General features: G+C 46.1%; 2 protein-coding genes across 17 annotated transcripts in view; one reads left to right on the top strand and one right to left on the bottom strand.

The window, feature by feature from the left end:
• LOC119179536 (uncharacterized) overlaps positions 1–20,919 on the top strand; it is a 125,086-nt gene that overhangs the window by 40,011 nt on the left and 64,156 nt on the right. For all 16 annotated transcript variants that reach the window (XM_075868651.1, XM_037430640.2, XM_037430638.2 and 13 more), the window contains 3 exons: positions 1,216–1,422; positions 4,289–4,611; positions 9,773–10,030. In XM_075868651.1, the coding sequence (XP_075724766.1) occupies positions 1,216–1,422; positions 4,289–4,611; positions 9,773–10,030 (788 nt within the window). The remainder of the gene's footprint in view (positions 1–1,215; positions 1,423–4,288; positions 4,612–9,772; positions 10,031–20,919) is intronic.
• On the bottom strand, positions 12,933–15,003 carry LOC142767137 (uncharacterized). The gene is made up of 3 exons (XM_075868356.1): positions 14,827–15,003; positions 13,790–14,666; positions 12,933–12,962 (listed from the first exon to the last, which is right to left on the bottom strand). The coding sequence occupies exons 1-3, from the start codon at positions 14,991–14,993 to the stop codon at positions 12,933–12,935; spliced, it is 1,074 nt and encodes a 357-aa protein (XP_075724471.1). The 5' UTR covers positions 14,994–15,003.

Here is a 20,919-nt window from a genome sequence, read left to right as displayed (position 1 = left end):
AAAAGAACGGCTATTTGGGCTAGTTGGTTTGAATTCATGTGTATGAAAAGTGCACTCATATCGCAAACGGGGCCTGACCAGACCCCGAAGTCACCTTTGTAGGCCTAGCAACTAATGCAATCGTTCCAATGAAAGCCGAAGGCACATGGTTCTCCCCACCAAAGGATAAGCGCGCGCGCACAAACATCTAACCCCGCCACCCACCCATCCATCCGCGGGGCAAAGTGCGCGTGAGAGATAAGCGCGCGGCTGCGCATCGCGATCCGAGCGCGGGCAATTTTTTTTTTCTTTCTTGGGTGTTCATATATAGGTATATAGATACGTATACATATACGGTGAATGACGGTGTTGGCAGTGACGGCATAAAACCAGCCTAGCGTGTCCATATAATTGCTATCGCATTAAAAAGGGGCCAGACAAGTTTTGGCGTTCCTGTCAAAAGAATCTAGTAGTGAGCAAAGCTTTGATCCGCTCTTTTGCGGCAGCCAGCTGCGCCGTCCTGTCCATTCACGGGTGTCCCAGAAAGACATACGCGAGTTGTTTTGAAGGAAGCAGATTTTGCTAGTTGTTTCTGTAAGACTCTCACTTTAGCGGGAAACCCTACCCTCATGTGTTCGGCCACTCCAAGCCACTATAAGACCGCAACGCTGATGTTGCCACTTGTGAGACCCCCCCCTCCACACACCCTCTTGTTTTTTTTCTTGATTTTTTTGTTTGTTTATTTGTCCATGGGTTTTTTAATGCCGGAAAAAAAAAAAAGAAATAATTCGGCCCCTCCCCCCGTTGCGGAAAGCTCCCGGATTCAAAATCCTTGAGCTTGGCAGGTGTGATGTTATATTTAAGCTATTGAGAGAAGGTGTTTGACTCAATTGAGACATCAGCAGTGATGCTGGCACTAAGGAATCAGGGTATCGACAAAGCCCTACTTAAACATACTGGAAAAAATATACAGTGAATCCACAGCCACTATAGTTCTCCACAAAGCAAGCAACAGGATCCCCCCAAAAAAGGGTGTAAGGCAGGAAGACACAATCTCTCCAGTGCTATTCATCGCATGTTTACAGGAGGTTTATCGAAGAATTCAGCGGAATTAATTTTGCTAAAGAGACTTGTCTATATTGAACATCCTTTTAGCCTTTTGCAAGGCTGTTAGAACAGTTATTCCAGCATTGCCTACAGTGGGGTATACGTTGATACATTATTACCTTTGTCCAGGTATTACGGCGTCGGTCTCGTGCTTCAAGGATGAGGATCCTGACGACCCTGATGCCATTGAGGTCAATGCAGACAACATGGATTCTAAGCCGCAGAAGCGATCAGCGTCCAGTCAAGACATCCTGGCTGATCTCAAACGGGCCCTGAACATGATTGATGCAGAAGGTGGAAATTCAAAGCGATTTAAGCTCGACATGCAGGATGAAGGTGGGTAGGCTGTTGCATTCTTTTCAATTTTCCAAAATCTCTTTTTTTTTTTTTCGATGCTTAGTGTGCTTTGTTTTTCATTTCTTGATTATCTTGGCATAGTGTTGACCTAGGACAGCTGCTTCAAGCATCATACTTGGAGAAAAATTAAGAGAATGCAGAAGATGTCGTTGCCTAAATAAAGGAACACTAAAGAACAAAACAATTTTTCACGAATTAGTGAAGTACTGTTTTACAATCCCGAAGACACCACTGTTGTGACGACATGATGCTTGGTAAACGAGAAAACGTGCAAAAAGCAAATGTGGGTGGATACGCGACCTTGAGAATCCCACTCCAAACACTGGCTTCATAGACTTCGAAGGTGTCTGCAAGGACCTACGTAATTTACAATTGATAAAAATCAAGTACATTGTAATCTGTCGGCAATAGTGACCTAGCACATGAAGTTTCAGAAGATTTCATTGAGCCAATGTCGCGAAAATATGAAAAACACACTTTAAAATTTTTGACGTCACGCACAGAGGTTTTGGCACGAAATATAAAAGTAAAACTTGAACCTTGATTTTCTCCACTAATAATGAACTCATGATGGTGAAACATAAATCGTTAGAGTTATTATGGTGCAGTTTTTGAATTTAAACCAAGTCACTGTTTTTCCTTAATGTCTATTTATGATGCACAGATGTGCTGCACGAGAGTTTTCTGTGTTAACAGTCTTTTGGAGCTTGGCATATGATTGCTCACCTGGTATGTCCTTAGAAGGGAAGAATCGAGAATCACTGTATGTATGTGTTTATATGGAGAGAAATGTTTAGCTTATGATGACTATGCGAGCATGAAAGTGAAAGTGAGACTTTTGAATCTGTGTGACTTGTTTTAGCATGCTGCTTTGTCTGCCTGTATATTTAGTGATTGTGCTTCGTTTTTTATGGATGCACTCAGACAGTCTTAGACCAATCTAGGTGACAGTGTCGTTACAGTAACTTGTCACCATGTCTTTGTGGTGCTACAGGTATCGGAATTGGCGAACTAGCTCATATCTCGCGATTAGTCTGTCTAATGAGTCCGGGTTTCACTTAAGCTCGTGGAATTGTGTTTTTTATTGCACAGAAATAATTAGCCACTTCGAAAAGGCTTTGCGGAAAATTAAATTCAGCACATGTGCATTCAATTTGCATGTCTGTTACCATTTCAGGGCCACACCTGAACTCAAATACTTCTGTGTTTGACTGGGACATCCTGGGGTCATCCAATGCGAGCTTGCGGGGTGGTTAACCACCCATGTACAGCTTCGGCCACATTTGTGTAGAGTGCGCAATCATCTGGCTTTTGCTCTGTGGTGCAAAACCTTGAGGCAGTCTTAGGCCCTGAAGTGGCGTATTGGAAGCATGCGCAGCCTTGTTGTCAGGCTGGCCACGTCATAGCCCCGCAGAGCAAGAAACGGCTGCTCGCGTGCTTTACACAAATGAGGCCACGGCTGTACACTCAAGCAGTCCTGGCCACAGTCAGTTCTTCTTTCGATAGCGCAAGCACGATAAGCCGACAGTGAAGCCTGCTAGATAGATGATGGCGCTTGCTGCAAACAAAGGTGAATGCTGACCCAGGGAAAGCTCAGGGGGAAGCTTGCAAAGCTAAACAAGCACACTTGTAAAACCCAAAGCACTAATCTGCCTAATCGTTGTTGCTTTGTAACTGTGATTCCTGTGCGATCATAGTTGTTATTGCAACAGCAATCATATGGACACTCTTGGAGGATCTTTGCCATTGCAGTCATGTCCCATACATGTATGTTCAGCAATACCTCGTTAACTCGAACTCGCACATCTAGAAAAATTGGCCAAGTCGAAATTTTTCGAGGCACCGAATATTTTCCTATATGTCCCATGTATATTTTTCCCTTTAACTCGAAGTATATTTGGGTAAGATTGTGGATAGCTCGAAATCTTTACTGGAAATGGAATGAAAATTCCGCCGCCGGATTATTTCACAAGATTCGCGCGATTCTGCCACACTTGACGCCGGTTGATTTTTTTTTTTCTTATTTAGCCACGCCTGCCACTACGTTGATGCTTCCTGCAAACGCGAAGTCTCAGCCCAGCGACATATCAACTTTGTCAAGCAACCCTGTGGCATGCAGGTGACACGTACGCTGAGCAGGGAGGCCATGCTTGGCGTATTTTGTCTCGTTCGCTTTGTGCAGTGCACATGATTTCCGTGAGGTTTGATTTCCGTACAACTGCGTAAACCGAGCGGTACGGATTTTCCGCTGGCTGTCAGGAGTTACAACTTAGCGGGAGTGTGGCATCACGTCAAAGCAGTGTAAGTCGCTAACACTAGAAAAAAAAAAAAGGCTGCCCTTATTAAGGAAGGGGAGAAAGGAGGCCGAACAAAATTGAGCATCGCGCAGGTATTCGGCATTCCTTTGTGTTGAGCTTTCGACAGTGCTGAAAAACAAGCAGTAGGTGCTGGACGGATTTCAGCAGAGCAAGCGGGTTTGAGGGTTGAAGTTGCAGACGTTGAAGTAGCGTGCATTCTTCGGCACAATAATGGCGAGCTTCAGCACTAAAATGTATGCGGAACAATAGCAATGCTTCTCCCATTCACGAACTCTTTGTATGTATAATTTTATATATGCTCCAACGATGTGAGCGAACTAAACTGAAATCAGCCGCAAGCTGCTGCACACATAATTGTGCAAAAGCTCTGCTTCCTTCACCTTTGCTCCTCTGTAAATATGAACTGTCCCTGACTGTTCTGTACCTTGTGTAGTGCAACCTGCTGCAGTTGGGCTGCAGTGCTGAGCGCATTAAAGAATGAATAAGTAATATGCTGCGAATAGTTTATTGTGCACTCTTATTTTTAGGCAATGCATTGGAGCAGGAAGACGGTGCTGATCTTCCGGAAGCTCTGTCAACTGGAGCGTCGGCGTCTGCGCAGTCTGTGGGCTTGCCCGTCGGTTCCAGTCTGGTGGTGTTGAGTCGCAAACAGCTGGAGCAGTACGTGACGCGGCGAGTTCGCGAGTGTCTCATGACGCAGGCCGCTACCCTGCTGCAGCCAATGGAGAAGAAGTGCGACACTTTGCACCGAGCCCTGGAGCGGTGGCGGCGAAGGTCATCCCTGCTGCAGAAACAGCTGAACGAGTTTGTGTGCGAGCAAGAGAAGTGTGCCAACGCCCGCCGCACTCGGGTGAGTGGTGTCATTTGCCGGCCCTGGTCCAATGGTCATTTCTAATGCCGAAAATTATTCTTTTGCTTCGTTTCCTTTTTTTTTTTTTTTGAGATTGTAATGAACTCGTGCGCCGTTCTGAGCCGGAACTGCATGCATTCAATGCATCTCCCATCAATTGACAGAAAGGAAAGAAGGGTTAATAATAAAGGGATGCTAAAGAGCAACATCATTTTTAGTGTATTACAGTCGAACCTCGATATCGAACGGCGCAGCGATCGCGAAATAGTTCGATATATCCAGAATTCGATATAAAAAAATTACGAAAAAAATGCGTCAACAGCTTGCTGAAAACAACCAACGAATCGTTCAAGCGTGGTGCTGTAAATACTCACTTGAAGATTCAAACATAGTTTAAAATATTGAAAAAGAGTAGCCTTCTTTTTGTTGGCCATGGCGTGTTTGACGACTGCGTCATAAGTGATAGGCCGGTGCCTTCAATCGCACCACAGTGGTGGCGCAAAAGGGCCAAGGCAGCTACGACCTCAGCTGATGTCGGGAGCGGGGCACCATCAGCGCTTGCGGGATCCACCTCTGCAGAGTCTTCATTTGGCTGCTCAGCAGTAGCTTCGGCGACAATCTCCACATCCGTGAGCTCCGCCGTTGTGAGCTCCGCCGTTCGGAGTTAAGCGACAGGCCTACCTCGGAACGCACGAACACTGCACGCACGACGACCGATGCCTGCCGATGCTACGGGGGAGGAGCTTGCAACAAGTGCGCAGTGTGCCGTTCACACCATAGAGACGGCAACGACTGCAAGCTGTAAGGCTGCGGCGTGAGTCCGGGTGTAAAGCGCGCACATGGCGCCCCCATGCCGGCTCGCCTGACTGCTTTCTCTTTCCCGGCGGCAGCGCGGGCCGCGTCCGTGACGGTCGTCTGCGTCCTTTTCTCCTATACTTTCCTCCTCAATCTTTACCTCCCACTCCCCCTTACCCCGCGCGAAGCCGTGTTGGTGCCTTCGTATTGAAAGACAATAACAACTCCGCGCTTTTCTCTTCACTTTCCTCATTCAAGAACCTCTACCGCAAGGCTGCGGCGCGCGTACGCCGCTACATTAAAGTGGCGCTCTCGGCGCCATCGATGTGTGCAGCATTCGTAAACGCCCGCCGCTCTACCGCTACTTTCGAGAGTTGCGGGAAAGCTCGCCGCCTGTCAATGGAGCGCTGGCGGTTTGGGGTGGCTGAGTTCGATATAACCATTATATGTAAAACTTTGTTCGAAATAAAAAAATCAATAATGCATGCGATTTCCCGCGTGATATAGGAACCGTTCGATATAGGGAATAATTCGATATATCCGTGTTCGATATATTGAGGTTTGACTGTAGTAAAGTACAATTTCGCCATCCCAAAAACACCACACTTACTGCAACACGATGCTTAGTGAGTGAGAAAACATGCGAAAAGAAAATGTGAGTGGCGACGCCACAATGAGATATCCGCATCAAGCACAATGATGTAAGAAATTTTGAAGGTCTCTGCAAAACAGTACATTGCAATCTGTGGGTGCCATAGGCTTAGCATGCGAAGTTTCAGGAAACTTTATTAAGGCAATGTCGAGAAAATACTGAAAAATCATTTTGAAATCGGTGACGTCGCACGTTAAGATTTCGGCGCGAAATTCAAAAATTAAACTTCAACCTTGATTTTCTCTGCTTATAAGGAACTGCGGGAGTAACACTTATGGCATTAGAGTTCTCAGAGTGCAGTTTATCAATCTAAGCCAAGTCGTTGTTCCTCTTTAGTGTCCCTCTAAGGACTTTTCTTCCTTTTTAAGAGACAATATTATTGTGAATTATACCCCATTTCACACATCAGTTGCAACGCTGCAAATGCTATGCAAAAAATTTTAGTTAGCAAAATGTGCACTACGCCTGTATCACAGTTAGTTTTAATCGTTGTAAACACTCGCACAAGACAAACAGTTGCCTTTGTGTGACGTGCCGCCAGGGCCTGCAAAACAAAAAAACCAATGAATGTAAACAAACAAAGACTAAGTGTCCCATGCGGTTTAATGACAACCATGTAAAGGGGCTTGTTTATCTGTAAGGTGCAGAATCTGTGCCTCAAACAGAACGGAAAATATTCGAGAGGGTAAGAACATGGAACTATACTCGAACCTCATTAAAACAAAGTTGTTTCTTACGTGAAGAAGGGTGTGTTATATCCGAAAATTTGTTATAAGTGTGTATTCTTATCACTATCTGCTGCAAGAGCAATCTTTATTTACTTCCTTATAACCAATATCTTGTTTTATTCAGGTTCGTTATATCGAAGTTTCGAGTGTGTTTCTTTATGCAAACGCACCTACAGCAAGGTTTCTCGCTAACTTCCATAGCATTGTATTTGATGTGTGAAACAGAATATAACTGACAATGAGGCCTAGAAAAGTGTAGCATATGTTGCTTGTATAGTAAGTGCGATATAAAATTGAAAGTATATTGGGTGATAAGATTACTTCCCGCTGGAAGGGACCGAACGGGCACGACTTGAATTACCTGCCCTGTGCTCAGCCATCTGAGCTATGGTGGCAATTGTCCCTTCTTTCACTTCATTTGGTATGCAGTAAAAGCTCGTTAATTTAAACTGGAAGGGGAAGCCGCCTCGGTTTGAATTAACGAAAGTTCGAACTAATGAAAGTGAAGAACAACAATAATACACTACAAATAGGGCATAACAATTTATTTTTTGAAAAAATCTGATCGGGGTCTGCCTTCTTTTCTTGAAGGGGACAGCCAGCACTTTTTGCTCTAACGAGTGAATTTGGCGGAAGGCCTCTTCTCCGCCTTCTTCAAAACCTAAGAAAAGACAGGCGGCATTCAATCTGTCCATGACTTCCGCAGCAAAGGGCCGCACTGGTGCTTCGTCCTCCTCCTCATCATCGTCACTGGCAGCGACAGGTTCTGCATTACTCACCTGACATATTATGTCGCCATCCGTGGGTGCACCACACACCACTGCACTTGAGTCCACATCGACGTAGTTCACAAAGCAGAGTCTTCCAAAACGTCCACCATCGACGCGGTGACGCCGTGTTTGAGCACTGGTGGCTCGTCCGCTTGCAGAGCTTTGGTGCTGAAGCCACAGTGGCGAAAGCAGTTTGCTATTGTAAGTGCTGTCACTTGCTCCCAAGCACGCACAAGCATGTGTAGTGCACTTAGGAGCGCCACTTGGTAGTTATTGCACAAAATAATTCGTTTCAACATATGACACCGATAAAATGATTTGAAATTTCTAATTATACCCTGGTCCATACCCTGGCTGCAGTACTGCTGTCGTGTTTGCTGGAAGGAAGGCCAGCTTGTCGTGTTTGCTGGAAGGAAGTGTTTTAGCTAGGTATTTGCCGCGAACACGTGCCATCAAGTTGGAGCAGCATAATCGCGACAGACGGGAAGCTACTTCTAGCGCTACTGCAACAAACGTTAGCCGAAGCCTAACACCAACACAAAGAATCGCAACAGTCGGAAGCTACTTCCAGCACCAACAACCGAGGTGTACGACGCACGCCCGAGACAGAGACTGCAGAGAAGGCTGTGCGAAGCTACGACGCACCCGATTTGCTGTGTGTTGGTCATGCCTTCCATCGTCTAACAGCAACAACTACGCAGGATTTTCAAAGGCTCCGAAATCGGCGCTAAAAAAAAAAAAAAACAAATCTTGGAGGTTACGTAGGAAGGACAGCAGGCAGCCTCCGAGAGAAAGAGATTGTGGGGGGGGAGGGGGGTGAAGAGTAAGTGGTGCTATTTTCTGCACTCTGGCCTTCGTGCCAGTTTCTCCGTTTTTCTCTCCGCTCCCTGTAAACGCCGCCTTGTAACTCGGCAGCCGCCCTATCGAGTGACTAGCCAAGCCGCCGGCGTGGTGGCGTGTAGTTCGAATTATCCGCGGCGGAACCTACTCGCGTTCGAATTAACGGGCTTTTTTATTCATAGGCTTCTATGGAGCTTGGCCGGACCACAACTTACAGTTTGAATTATCCATAAATTCCAATTAGTGAAGTTCGAATTAACGAGCTTTTACTGTATCTTTATATATGCCCAATGAAGTACAGTGAAATCTCGATACAAGGAATCTCGAGGAACAGCAACAAATTATTTGATATTTTGAAAAGTCGTAGCGATAGTATTTAGCATTTGCGAAAAAATTGTCAATGCAACCGCGTGAATCGCCTACCTGTGCCATGTATACATTCATGACCACGTTATGCTCCAATAAGAGCAGAAAAACAAACACGACATATTACAGAACCAGTGCACGTTTATTTGATCAAGAACGCGATCGATCCTGATGTAGGCAGCTCGACAGCTGAAAGACAAGCTCGTAAGCGTGCACATCCTTTTTCCTCACTGTTTCAACGTCGTCTTCACTGTCGTCGCAGTTTCCTTATCACGACTAATGAAGTGGATCTTATAGGTCATCAGCTGAGCTCACGTGCACGCTTTGTCGTCACACTGTGTGACTGTTCAAGCGAAGCAAGCCCAGGTAATCATTTGCGGCTTCATCTCCTAGGTCACTCGCATCACATTTTTCGCCGTCGTAGCATTCCTTTTGTGTTGCTTCGGGGGCTCATCTTGAACGTTCAATCACAAACCGGAAGGCTGGAAAACAGTCGTGTAACGAGCACGCAGGCGCCGTTGTAAAGCTGCCCGACGGAACCAAAGACAACGGGCGAAGCTTGATGTGAAAACCTGCGCGATAAGCATATACCAGGTGATGATGATGGTGGTAAGTAGGGTGGGCATATAGGGAAGTGCGCGGGTGCTGAAGGTACTCAGAGCTCTCGAATTCTAACCGACTGAACGCGCAACAACTTTTGAGAGCGCTCATAAATGCTCAACGGAATACGACATTGGACTCTTTGTGTTACGCTCACAAAGTGAACACTGGAGTTAATTCTGTAGGTAACCCGGCCTCCAGTGCAATGCTGGAATCTTTGATGCTGGGTATAAATGCTGATGCTGATGATCAGATTACCGTTTGCCGACGACTGGGGTTGCCACTCTGAGTGTACGGTTTGACAGACTGACTGCTTCCATCTCATTGTCATGACCACGTGACAATATTTGCATGTTTTGTTTTTTTAATGTGTGCAAGCATAGTGGTGACCCAACTGTCACGATGCGCAGAGGTCTGTTGGTGTCTGCGTACGGATGCCTCCCTTGAAGCCACCGGGCCAGACCCCTGGGTCCCCTAACATCAAGACGATACCCACCACAGTTACTGCACCGACGTCTGCAGCCTCTCGTTCTCCGAATGTGACTGTCACCCGTGGACCAGTCATGACCGTCGCAACGGTGGCTTCGAGTGGCGGATCACCTGCACATCCAGCAAGCCCTGCGCAGCAAATCAGAGTCACTGGCGCCAATGCATCAATGCTGGCTACGGTGAGTGTAACTCGTCATATTCTGCCAATCTTGACGAGTGCTGCAGAGTGATGTGCATGTTGCCTTATGCACTTGTAGTGGACACTTTACAACTGTCATTGTGAAACTGTCGTTGTAGTAGGCATTCCAGGATAGTTTTGATATGGCTCATCTTATAGCAGCAATCTTTCTTCTCTTGTGCTACGGTGTCCACTGTGAAGTAAAGCCAGTACGTGATTTGTGACTAGAGAATGAGAATGTATTGATATAATAGGCACTTGTTGATTGTAGGCTTGTGCGAATAGTGAATATCAGGGTCGAAGCAAATTCGAAGCGAATAGTGATTTTGGTCAAATAATTTCAAATCAAATTCGAATAGTATGTATGACTTATAAAAAAAAGAGAATATTTATCATAACCTAACTAACCTGCACGATATTTCTTTTGAATTGAAATAGGGGCTCTATGCAAATGCCTTTCTTTTTTTCGTTGAAAGGAAGTCGAAACAACCTTGATTAGTAGTTTCGGTAGGATCCGAGTGATAACCTGTAAGATACGTAATGTTTTAAAATTTATTATACTTAAATCATATAAACCATCATAACAAGCTTAACAAAATGGATTGATTTGAGGGTAACATGTTCCTTTAAAAGGTCCCTGCAACACTTTTTCAAGCATGCATGGAGCCAATAAACATGCTTGTCGCCTCATAAATTCACCGCGGCAAAGTTTATAGAATCGGTCCAGTACGAGTGGAGTTCCAAAAATTTGTCGCTGTCGCGTGCTGCATTTGCATTCTCCATTCTCGACCCGTCAAAAGATCTGGAAGCTAAGTAGGGAAAGATGGCACGAGAATAGAAAAAAAACGTCATTCTCCGTCTTTTTCTCCGAATACGAGGCCTTCCAGTACGATCGTGCACGTACCGTATTTACTCCATTCTACCGCGCCCTCGATTTCTACCGCGAAAAAAAAAAAAAAACAACGTAAGACATCGATTGCAACGCACACCCATTTTTCTCGCTGGCCCGCACGATCACACCACTCGAAAGAACGACTCCTTTCGGGAGCGTCTTCCATTTAAATATGAGGTACGGGCGAAGCTTGTGCCCATCTGACGTGTAACAGAGCATTGCCGTCACTGTAGTTTTACCGTGGACCGATGTCAGCACACGAACTTGCTTCGCCCCCTTCTTCTCGACGGTTGTGGTGCCAGGCATGTCGAAGTAAAGAAGCGTCTGATCGGCATTCCCGATTTGCCCAAGCAGGTAGCCGTTATTGCGCCGCAAGTTTAGGACGAACCTCTGAAAACTGTGAAGCTTTTCATCGTACTCCTCCGCAAAACTTTTCCCATATGCATGTTCCCCTACGGAGGGAAAAGCCTTTCCTCTTCATAAAGTTAGTTAGCCAGTACCTGCTCGCTTTAAGGGGAGATGCGAGTCGAAAAATTGCGTTTTTAGCGAAATTTCTCGTGTTTCTGATTTTTATTGCATTGTAATCTTCAAACCTTCTTCTTTCATCTGTGAAAATTTCAAAACTAAATTCGAACCGCAAAATGCAAAAAGATGTGTAAGAAGGCATCGCGGTAGCTCAAAATTTCGTGAATTTGTGCCGATATTGGCCATCTTTGACTGCGCGCTGCTCCCCGTCGCTACAGTGAACTAGAATATTTTGTAGTGGCAAAAGCGCCCCCCTGCTCGTGAGTCTCAGGAAGCTGCCGGCCGCGGGCGGCGCTGGCGTAGTAATCGCGAGGTGCTGCTGCGGGGATTTGGGCATCTTTCGAACAGCTGCGCAAGCTTCTTCCCTTTCTTTCTCCGTTGCATCGCACTTTAAAAAAATGGGCAGCTACAATCGACTAACCTGGCGAACGGTTTTGCGTGCTGAGATTATGTACTGAACGCTTTGCGAGCCTGTGCTTCACTGTGAAGAGCAGCATCATGTGCAGCTCCCGTCGACTTCGCAGCGTAGCGTCGGACGGGCTTTTTTTTTTTTTTTTTTTTTGGTAGTAAGCCTCGTGTTTTTTTTAGAGCACCTCAGCTTCAAATCACGGATATCTGATATGAATTCTTTGTCATTAACGTGCCACGAGCCACGACTGGTGACGCCCTTGACCAGAGTAGCAATTTAGCGGCTCGAACCGCAATGTTTGTCTCGATTATCGGCCTTCTGGTGTATTATGGACTGCATTCCATTTCGAATGTGTGCCGTAAGCGGTACTCGTTTTTCAGTAGAGCAGGACTTCTTGCTGTTGGTTCACATGCGGACAACTTTTTCACGACTACACTAGTTTGTAGACCAAACAGATAGCCCTGTCAGCACCGCTTTCAGCACATGGAGTCCCACAGTATTTTAGCCAGGAGAATAGTTATTATAAAGAAGAGGCTGTGTGACAAAATGGCAAATGAAAGAAATATTTCGGCAACACTTGATACAACATTTATTTAGGTTGTAACTACATGCCAAATGAACTAATCAAGTGAGATGTCAAACAAAAATAACCAGCTAGAAAGCAAAAACTGATCACAAGCACAGTACAATGCAAGACACAGGCTGTCTACTTTTCACACAATAAAAAAAAGACAGGAATATACACATATACTTAAAATATTTCAAAGGAAATCTCAAAGACAATGGTGCGGCTATGAACAAATCAGGTGCAAAATTAAAACGGCTTGCCAGGTTGCACGAATCGCCATTACGACTGCAATAAATGAAACGGGTAGTCTACTTTTCACTTATCACAGTACAGTAAACATACTAGGAACGTTTTAACAATAACGGGGGCGCATATAGAACTTTCCAAAAATGTGACGGTGAAAGTTTAGTTGAAAGTTCTGTTAATGTGTTCTTGAACTTTCTGTTGAACTTTGCGAAAGTTCCCATCACCACTTGAATAGCACAATAGACAGCATCCTCCAAAGCTTGTTATCCTGGCTCACCAACACCAGAAGCCTCCTGTTCACACCCGTTAAAACCTTCAGCTCTAAAGGCAGCTCATATTGCACATGGCAGCGACCTGCCCTCTTGCACTGCTATTCAACTTTCTAGCCCTCCTCCAACCCTTCTGCTGCAGTGCTCCCTTCCCGGCTAGCACTCCAATGTTCTGTACAATTTTGTGGACCTTACAATGATGTTGAGTACCTCATGTATTCCATGAAACAGAGATCTAAGGCTTTCACATTAAAAACATTTTAACATAAAGCTATACATTAAAAATTTATACAATGACAAACAACGATGTGGCTAGGAAAAAATAAAATGTCGAACAGAAATAGCTCACTAGATAACAAAAAAAAAAAAACAATTGTCAGAAGTTCAATACATCAAACAAGCACTCTACCTTACACGTAGTGAAGTAAAAATACCAGAAATACATTAAGAGGGTCTTGATGACAAATAAAACTGTTAAATTGCAAAGAACTAGGCGTTTGTAACAGACAGACTCCAAATGAATTCTGCAAAAGCACAGAATTATTGCACAGTAAGTTATGACAACAGTACGCATAAAAATACAAGAATGGCACAGAGAAAATGGATAAACAAACACGGTTCCCCTGCAGACATATGAATGCTGAAATGGGGGCAAGAGCAGTCTATGTACAGCGGCTAAGTTTCAGGTATTTTGCCGTTTCCCGCTTCTGCATCCTGGCTCGGTTGAGTGATTTTACGAAAAAGTGCAGCCGAGTGGTAATGAAAAATGCCACCATCTTAGCAGTAAGCATTTCAGCGTGGTCAGTACATCCAACACGGTGCTGTGGTCGGGATTTGATTAGCCAAATTACATCCATGATGCTTTCGTGATGAAGCTCTTGTGCACTGAAGCAACCCGTGAAAAGGTTCTCCAGGTTTTTTAGGAACCTAAATAGGAAACACGACGGGTAAAGCAGCCCGCCATTATCCTTTAGCTGTGTTAGCTGAGCAGCTTGAAGGTTTTTGATGTTGTTTTTGTCTGCAAGCAGAACGTTTTTACAAGCATCACAGCTGGTTTTGGCCAAGAACTTCCGTGTTACATATCCAGCAACGTAAAAAATTAGCCGCTCATCACTTTTGGCAGACACACAAGCAACATGATCTGGTGCAGCTTTCTCAATGCTGTTCAATGCCAGTTCAGCACTGCAAAGATCCCCATCAGCAGTCAGCTGGTCCAGCAGAAACTGTTTGGTACGGTCATCCCCACCGGCAGCATCAGCCCCAAGCAGTGCAGTCAAAATGCCTGGCTCTGCATTCCCGTGTGACACAGATTTCGCAAGGCTGTAAAAACTCAAGCAAGAAACTGTAATCAAAAACTGCTGGGGTGTGGGGTGAGTATTACAGCCTGACGACTGCCGTGCAATGCCAAAAAAGTTCTCAGCTGGGTCCTGGCTCAGCCTTGATGTCATGATGAACTTGTACGCGAGTTGTTGGCTCAGGTAGTCCAGCAGCAACAGGTCACTTGCAATGGTGACCCTCAATCCAACTGCAGTAGACTCGGACAAAAAGCGGCCCCGCTTTTCGGCTCGGCCTTCGTTTTTCGCTTGACGCAAGTTTTCTGCTACATAAACCTCCCATTCAACAAGGTAGGCTAGAAATGACAGCAGCTTATCCACGGCAGCTGAGTCCGGACGAAGAGCCTTGGCGGGGAATCGAGATGACATTATCTCGATAAGGTCTCTCATCATGCTGAAATGCATAGAGTACACAATAAGATTTTAAAACAGTTAGCCAAGAGGTTGGAAGGTTCATTTGCAGCGAAAGGTGAATAAAAACAAAAAAGTGAAATATAAGTGTGCTCCTAACAGCTTGTATACATGTGGAGCAGTACTTGAGGCAATAAACTTACCCGAAAAAGGTCAAGACAGGCTGGATGCTCCCGCATTTGGCCTCAACATCATTTTTGTAGAGACGAAGGCCATTTAGAACCGTGTCACTGAAGAGTTGGAAGGCGTAGGTAACCCTCATTTTCTCAAAGTTGTTGGGCTGAGTGTGGCGGGTTGTGATACCGGGCATGGCTTGAAGAGTCACGTTCGAGCCATTAAGTGTCAAAAGCCTCTTTTACAGGACGAAGCGATACCTGCATGGAAAAACAAAATGCTTCATAAGACACTGCAGTGCTGTGTTTTTATGTTTCCTGGGGATAAAAACATTCTCATATTGATAAAGGCATAAATTTTTGTACTTACTGGTTCTGTTGGAGTGGTGAAGTCTGCTTGGAGTAGCCCATTCCTGATGCATTTGACAAGATGTGGGAAGTCAGAAATGAAATGAAGTGACCGCTTGTTGTCCACTGGATGTTGCACTTTGCATTTTGTGCTAGATGCAGTCGCGTAAATGCCCATCGTGGACCACATGTTTCGATTCCAGGTCGCACCGTCGGATGTTATGAAATCAACAAATAGCCCAGCCTTTTCCGCTAGAATCACTGCCTCCAGCATCACTTTCGAGAGCAAATTTCCTTTCATGTTGCCCTGCGTGGCAAAAGAAGCAAGTATTTGGGTCCACTCGCCAGTGAACGGCACAAACATTATGACCATCCCATGGTCAGCCACTTTATGCTTGTCACTGCTGGGGGTGAACTGGCCCATGTCCACGAAGTCTTGTATGTGCCCTGACGATGAGACTGACAGACTCTCGGACAGTTTCATTTCGTCAACGATGAGCCCTCCGTGCCTTTTGAAGGCATCCATGGAAGACGCTTTCTGCTTGAGCATGCTCATCACTTTGGCATTAAAGCCAAATCCCGTCCTGTACGACCTGAGATACTTCTGAAGAGTAACCTTGCTCGGCAAAGCAAGAACTTTCTGCCTCCGCATATCCTCGTAAAGCTTTGGCCCTTTCATGCGCATGATGAGGCATTCCAAAATCCACTCCTTCGAATACCTCATCCCTCTAACACTCTTCCTCTTCGCAGCCTTGAACATGTGTAGAGCTGCCTCTTGCTGCTTTGGGGGGAGTTCTTTAATTCGGCCAAGGAAAGTCTCATCACTTAGCCTGGAGTTTTCTTCTTTCATGGCTCGTACTTGGCCTGCCAGGGTACACAAGTGTGAAGCAATTCGCTTTGTCTTCTGATTGGCCATTCGCAGCTTGTGAGACAAGTTATGCGTGACACGTTTTTTCTTCAACTTGGACTTCCGTGCCAGCAGCGACTTTCGCAAATAGCGACAATGAACACAGATGGTTCCTGAAAAACGTAAAACATAAAATAAGCCACTTCCTTACTTCGAACTATTTGCAAGACATGGAAACAAGGGCTAACAGATAATTGGAGGAAAAATAAACTCCAGAGCTATTACAAAGTGGGTAATAGCTAACAAGTCCTGACTATTGTTATTTCCCTTTAATGCAGGTTGCTTTAAATACAAAGGATATGCTTAGGTTATGAAAAAAAAGTAGCAGGCTATGTTAGCTAGAACAGAAAGTACATTGTTTCTTATTAAAAATATTAACACACACCTTTGACTGTCACCATTCCAAGACAGTTCTTGCTGAACACGCCGTCACTCGCGGGGTTGAGGGTGCGCTTCATCTTCTCGGTCAGGTTCTGAGCAAGGCCGTCATAAGCGTCTTTGCTCATAGCGCTTGAACAAAGCAATGCAGTGTCAACTTCTTGAAATATGTTCGTTGCTGCAAGAAGGGAGGTGATTTTGCCGTACTTCTTTTCTCTCGCACCGAGATAACAGCTTGCCACAACATCACTGTTGCTATCTAAGCTGAAACAGATCACTTTCTCGTGGGAGACACTGAAAGGCTGTTTTGTTGTGCGTGTAGTGGCATACACAAGGAGATCAAGGTCTGGAGTGGTCAGTTTCGTCCACAGCCTTGGAACACTTAAGCAGGTGGCAAGGTCCCTTAAGTCACCTGATTTGAGCGGGTTTGCTTGCATGTTTTCGGCAGGGCTCGTGTTCGTGTCGGAATTCTCTTCGCCGAGCAAGCTCGCTTCGTGCTCATCGCGACGAGAGAGACGAACTTTCTTCGCCGATCCAGACGTAGAAACTAAGCAGCGCTTTCGCTCGGGCCTTGGTTTTTTCACAGATGTGGAAAGGTATGCGGGCAGGTCAGGTAAAAACGTTGGCACTGCATTTGCAGTAAGACCAGGCTTTCCTCGAGCGATTCGTACCTCCTTGCCGCCGATGACGTGGACATAATCACGAACGACAAAATGGTCTGCAAAGTGTTTTTCACAAACCGCGGATGTGTCCGTTAGAGGTTTGTCTTTCCTCTTGAGGTTCCGCTCCCAAACCTTTCGTCTGTCTTCGTCCTTTGGTGCCGAAAAGAGTGAAATCTTCCGCCCGTTTTCAACGCGATGGCCGGGGTAGCCTGACCGGCAACCCGGGGCGAAACAGTGCGTATCCGTCTTCTTTTTCTTGTTCATGGTGGTACCGAGAACGTTTCCTTCCAGCACAGAAAAAAGATACAAAAAGAATCGAAAGCCACAGCAGCAAAGCGCCCTGACAGCAGTCAACTCGCCGGTCGAGCCTGCCTGGCTGGCTTCGCGAATCTGACTGCAGCGCTACGCGCGGCGGACAGCTTTTTTCGTCACAGCGCCTCCTATAGACGCCCGCTTCGCTCTTGCCACTAAAAACCTTCTAGTTCACTGTACCGTCGCAGTGCCGCCCGCCATCGCGATCGGTTGGGAAAGTTGCGTCCGGCCTTCTTCTTACAGCTCCGACGACCGCCAGTTTCGTACATGGGCAAAAAAAAAAAAAAAGAGGCCTTTTTATCACGTGGTTTGAGCGGTTTGAAACGCGCGGCACCCTAAGCCGCATCGCCATTGGCTACCGAGTCATTGTCAGCTGTGTTGGTGGCGGCCATCGGCATTTGGTCCGTCTGCTTTTCTGCGCGTCTACGCATATTTCCGCGATGACAAGCCCGAAAAAGTGCAACGTGAGACCGCAGAAGTTTCGAACGAAGCACAAGTTCAAGGGAAGGCGGCGTAAAGCGCCCCGAACGACGGCGACGAACGAGAACGCGTCTACGTGTGCTAGGCCTGACGGCGGCATCGACGAGTGCGCGAGCGACAGTGGCTGCGATGAAGGGATTGACGCTGCGCTTTCTTTCGTCAGTGCTTTGGAAAAGAAGCTCGGCTTCTTCGAGAAAGACGAAAGACTGGGCGATGAGGTTTGTGCAACGACAGTTTTGTGCGACACCCTCTTGCTGACGGCACTTGTGGCAGGTGCGGCATGCCCTGCTTGCGGTATTCAAAAACTTGCCGTTCGTGAGCCGGCAGAAAAGCGCAAGGGACTTTCGTCGCTTCTCGAACTTCATTGCGAAAACAGCGAATGCTCAGCGACTGTTCTTTCGTGCTCCTATACGTCACTGCGTGTTACGGCGGACGGCAGCAGTCGACGGTACGACAGTGGGAGCTCCCGAGATAGTTTCGCTGTAAATGTGAAGGCGGTGGTAGCTGCACGCGCTGTCGGCATTGGGCATGAGCAATTGTCGAGATTTTGCTCCATTATTGGACTCCCAAAGCCAATGCACCACCGAGGATTTTTTTCGATAGCAAAGAAGGTGCACACCGCTGCCATGGCAGCTGTGAGTGAAAACTTGCGCCGATCCAGAGAGTTGACGAAAGAAGTAGCAGGCGAAACTGATGTGGCTGTTATGTTCAACGGCACTTGGCAGAAGAGGGGCCACAAAAGCCACAACGGGATTGGCGCAGTTATCTCTTTAGATACTGGCCTCTGCTTAGACTTCGAGGTCATATCAAATTACTGCCTGACATGCAGTAGGCACAAGGATATGGGCCCAGACGAGGAAGTGTGGCAGGCATTCCATGGTCCAGTCTGTGAAAAAAATGCAGACTGTTCCTCCCATGCCATGGAAACGGAGGCTGCAATGCGCATTTGGCAGAGAACATTGACTTATGACACCGCACTGCATTTCATGACATTCTTGAGTGACTGTGACAGCAAAGCATATAGTGCAGTTGCAGAGTCAAAAGTCTATGGTGCTGTCAATATAGAAAAAGAAGACTGCACTAATCATGTGGCCAAGAGACTTGGCACCGCGCTACGGAAGCTGCATGTGCCATTACCACGAGGGCAGAAAATGAAAGAGCCAGCCATTCAGAAGCTCCAAACATACTATCAGATTGCCATAACAAGCAACAGGGGGAATGTACGGGATATGTACACTGCAGTATGGGCTTCGTACTTCCACTCATGCTCTACTGACGATGATGGCAGCCACAAGTTTTGCCCTGCAGAAACAGAGTCGTGGTGCAAACATCAACGCGCTGAAGCACTTGGTGAACCTGCACCACGCCACACACCTCTCCTGACAAAAGCACAGGGATTGGCTGTTTCGCCCATTTATAAGCGGCTAACGGATGAGAAGCTCCTTGCTCGATGCATCAAAGGGAAAACCCAGAACGCATCGGAATCCCTGAACAGCAAAATTTGGCTACTTTGCCCCAAGACTAAGTTTGTCTCCCGAACGGTTGTCGAGACCGCCGCAGCTATGGCAATCCTGTGGCTCAACAAGGGTCATGCTACTTTCGAGCACATCCTGGAAGAGCTCAACACACTGCCATCTAGAGATCTAGTTACTTTCAGTGATTCCCGCGATGGAAGGCGCATCAAGAGAATGTCCGAGCGTCTGACAGCAGAAGCAAGGGCCCACCGTCGTCGTGGAGTGAAAAGGGCACGGCTAGAAGAGAGTGCTCGCAAGGACCGTGAGGGCACAACCAATGCTGCAGGACAGTTCTAGTAACTTTCAGTGCTTTTCAAAGTTCTGTTGAACATTATGGCCAAAGATTATGCATTTCTAACAACTCTCTGTGATAAAAAAAAAAGGTTTCAAACTTTCAAATGCGTTTTTCTCTTTTTGCAGTTTTGTGTGATCTGTGCTTCTTATACACGCTTAGAATTGTCATACCTCTATGAAATTTTACACATAGCATGATGAAGGCCCATAAACTGCAAGTATCTATTCAGATTGTCAGTGCTGCTTGATTATGTTTTTCAAAAATAACATAACATTGAAAGCCCTTGGCAACTAGAGCCATAGTAAATTTTTCTATTTTATTATTGTATTTCACCTTTTTACACACAAAATTTATATAGTTTTTTGCACTCTACAGTTCCAAAGGATCATAGTCAGCTATATCTGCATGCTTTATCTCAAATTTTTATAGGTCAGAATTGTTGCATAACAATGGCCATAATTTTGAAGTATCTGACCTGCAGAAAGAAAACCAAGCAATCTACATGAAAATAAATGACATATTTGAAAAGAGGAGAAAAAACTCTATTAGCATGCCAATTTGTGTTAAATTCAGACTCTTATTAAAGAAAATCGTTTTTCGAGTAGCATTTCCCCTTAAACTGGCTTTTTTCTAAGACCTTTTTCTAAGACTAATTGCATAGCCCGCACTTGGAGCAGTTCTGTCGTCACGGGCCGCTGTGCCGCTCGCTGCTCAAGCACATACTCGCCGAGCAGCTCTTTAATTTGCGGAAACCGACCCTGCTGTGGTCCACTGAAGCCTTTGCGTGAAGCTTTGCTTTTGTTTCCGCTGGTCCCGCACGCACGTTTCGGGAACTCCAAACGACCGCGATGCGGCCCAATTTCCGTCCGTTTCTGCACACGCGATGACTTTTCTTTTAAAAACGGCGTCGTGGCGCACTCGAGTTTTTGGAGTCGGCCCTTCCACGTCGTCGATGCTAATGCACTACTAGATGACGAACTCCTCAGCACACGTACGAAGTGCCGCACATGGAAAACACATAGGCAGAAATGGCCGACGCGCCATGCCGACGCACGTAGGGGGCGGCCATTTCGGATTTGCCGATGGCAATAGATCGGCCGTAATTTTTTTGTTCGTACTTGATTCTAACGCGCATGCGATTTATGAACTCGCTTAACCGGAAAAAGGGTGCGCGTTAGATTCGTGTAATTACGGTACTTGTGGACAAGCGGCGGCCTCGCGCGGCGA

The sequence above is a fragment of the Rhipicephalus microplus genome, chromosome 7, assembly GCF_043290135.1.
Source record: "Rhipicephalus microplus isolate Deutch F79 chromosome 7, USDA_Rmic, whole genome shotgun sequence".
In the NCBI taxonomy this organism is placed as follows: domain Eukaryota; kingdom Metazoa; phylum Arthropoda; class Arachnida; order Ixodida; family Ixodidae; genus Rhipicephalus; species Rhipicephalus microplus.
This window is presented reverse-complemented; position numbering and strand designations above follow the sequence as displayed.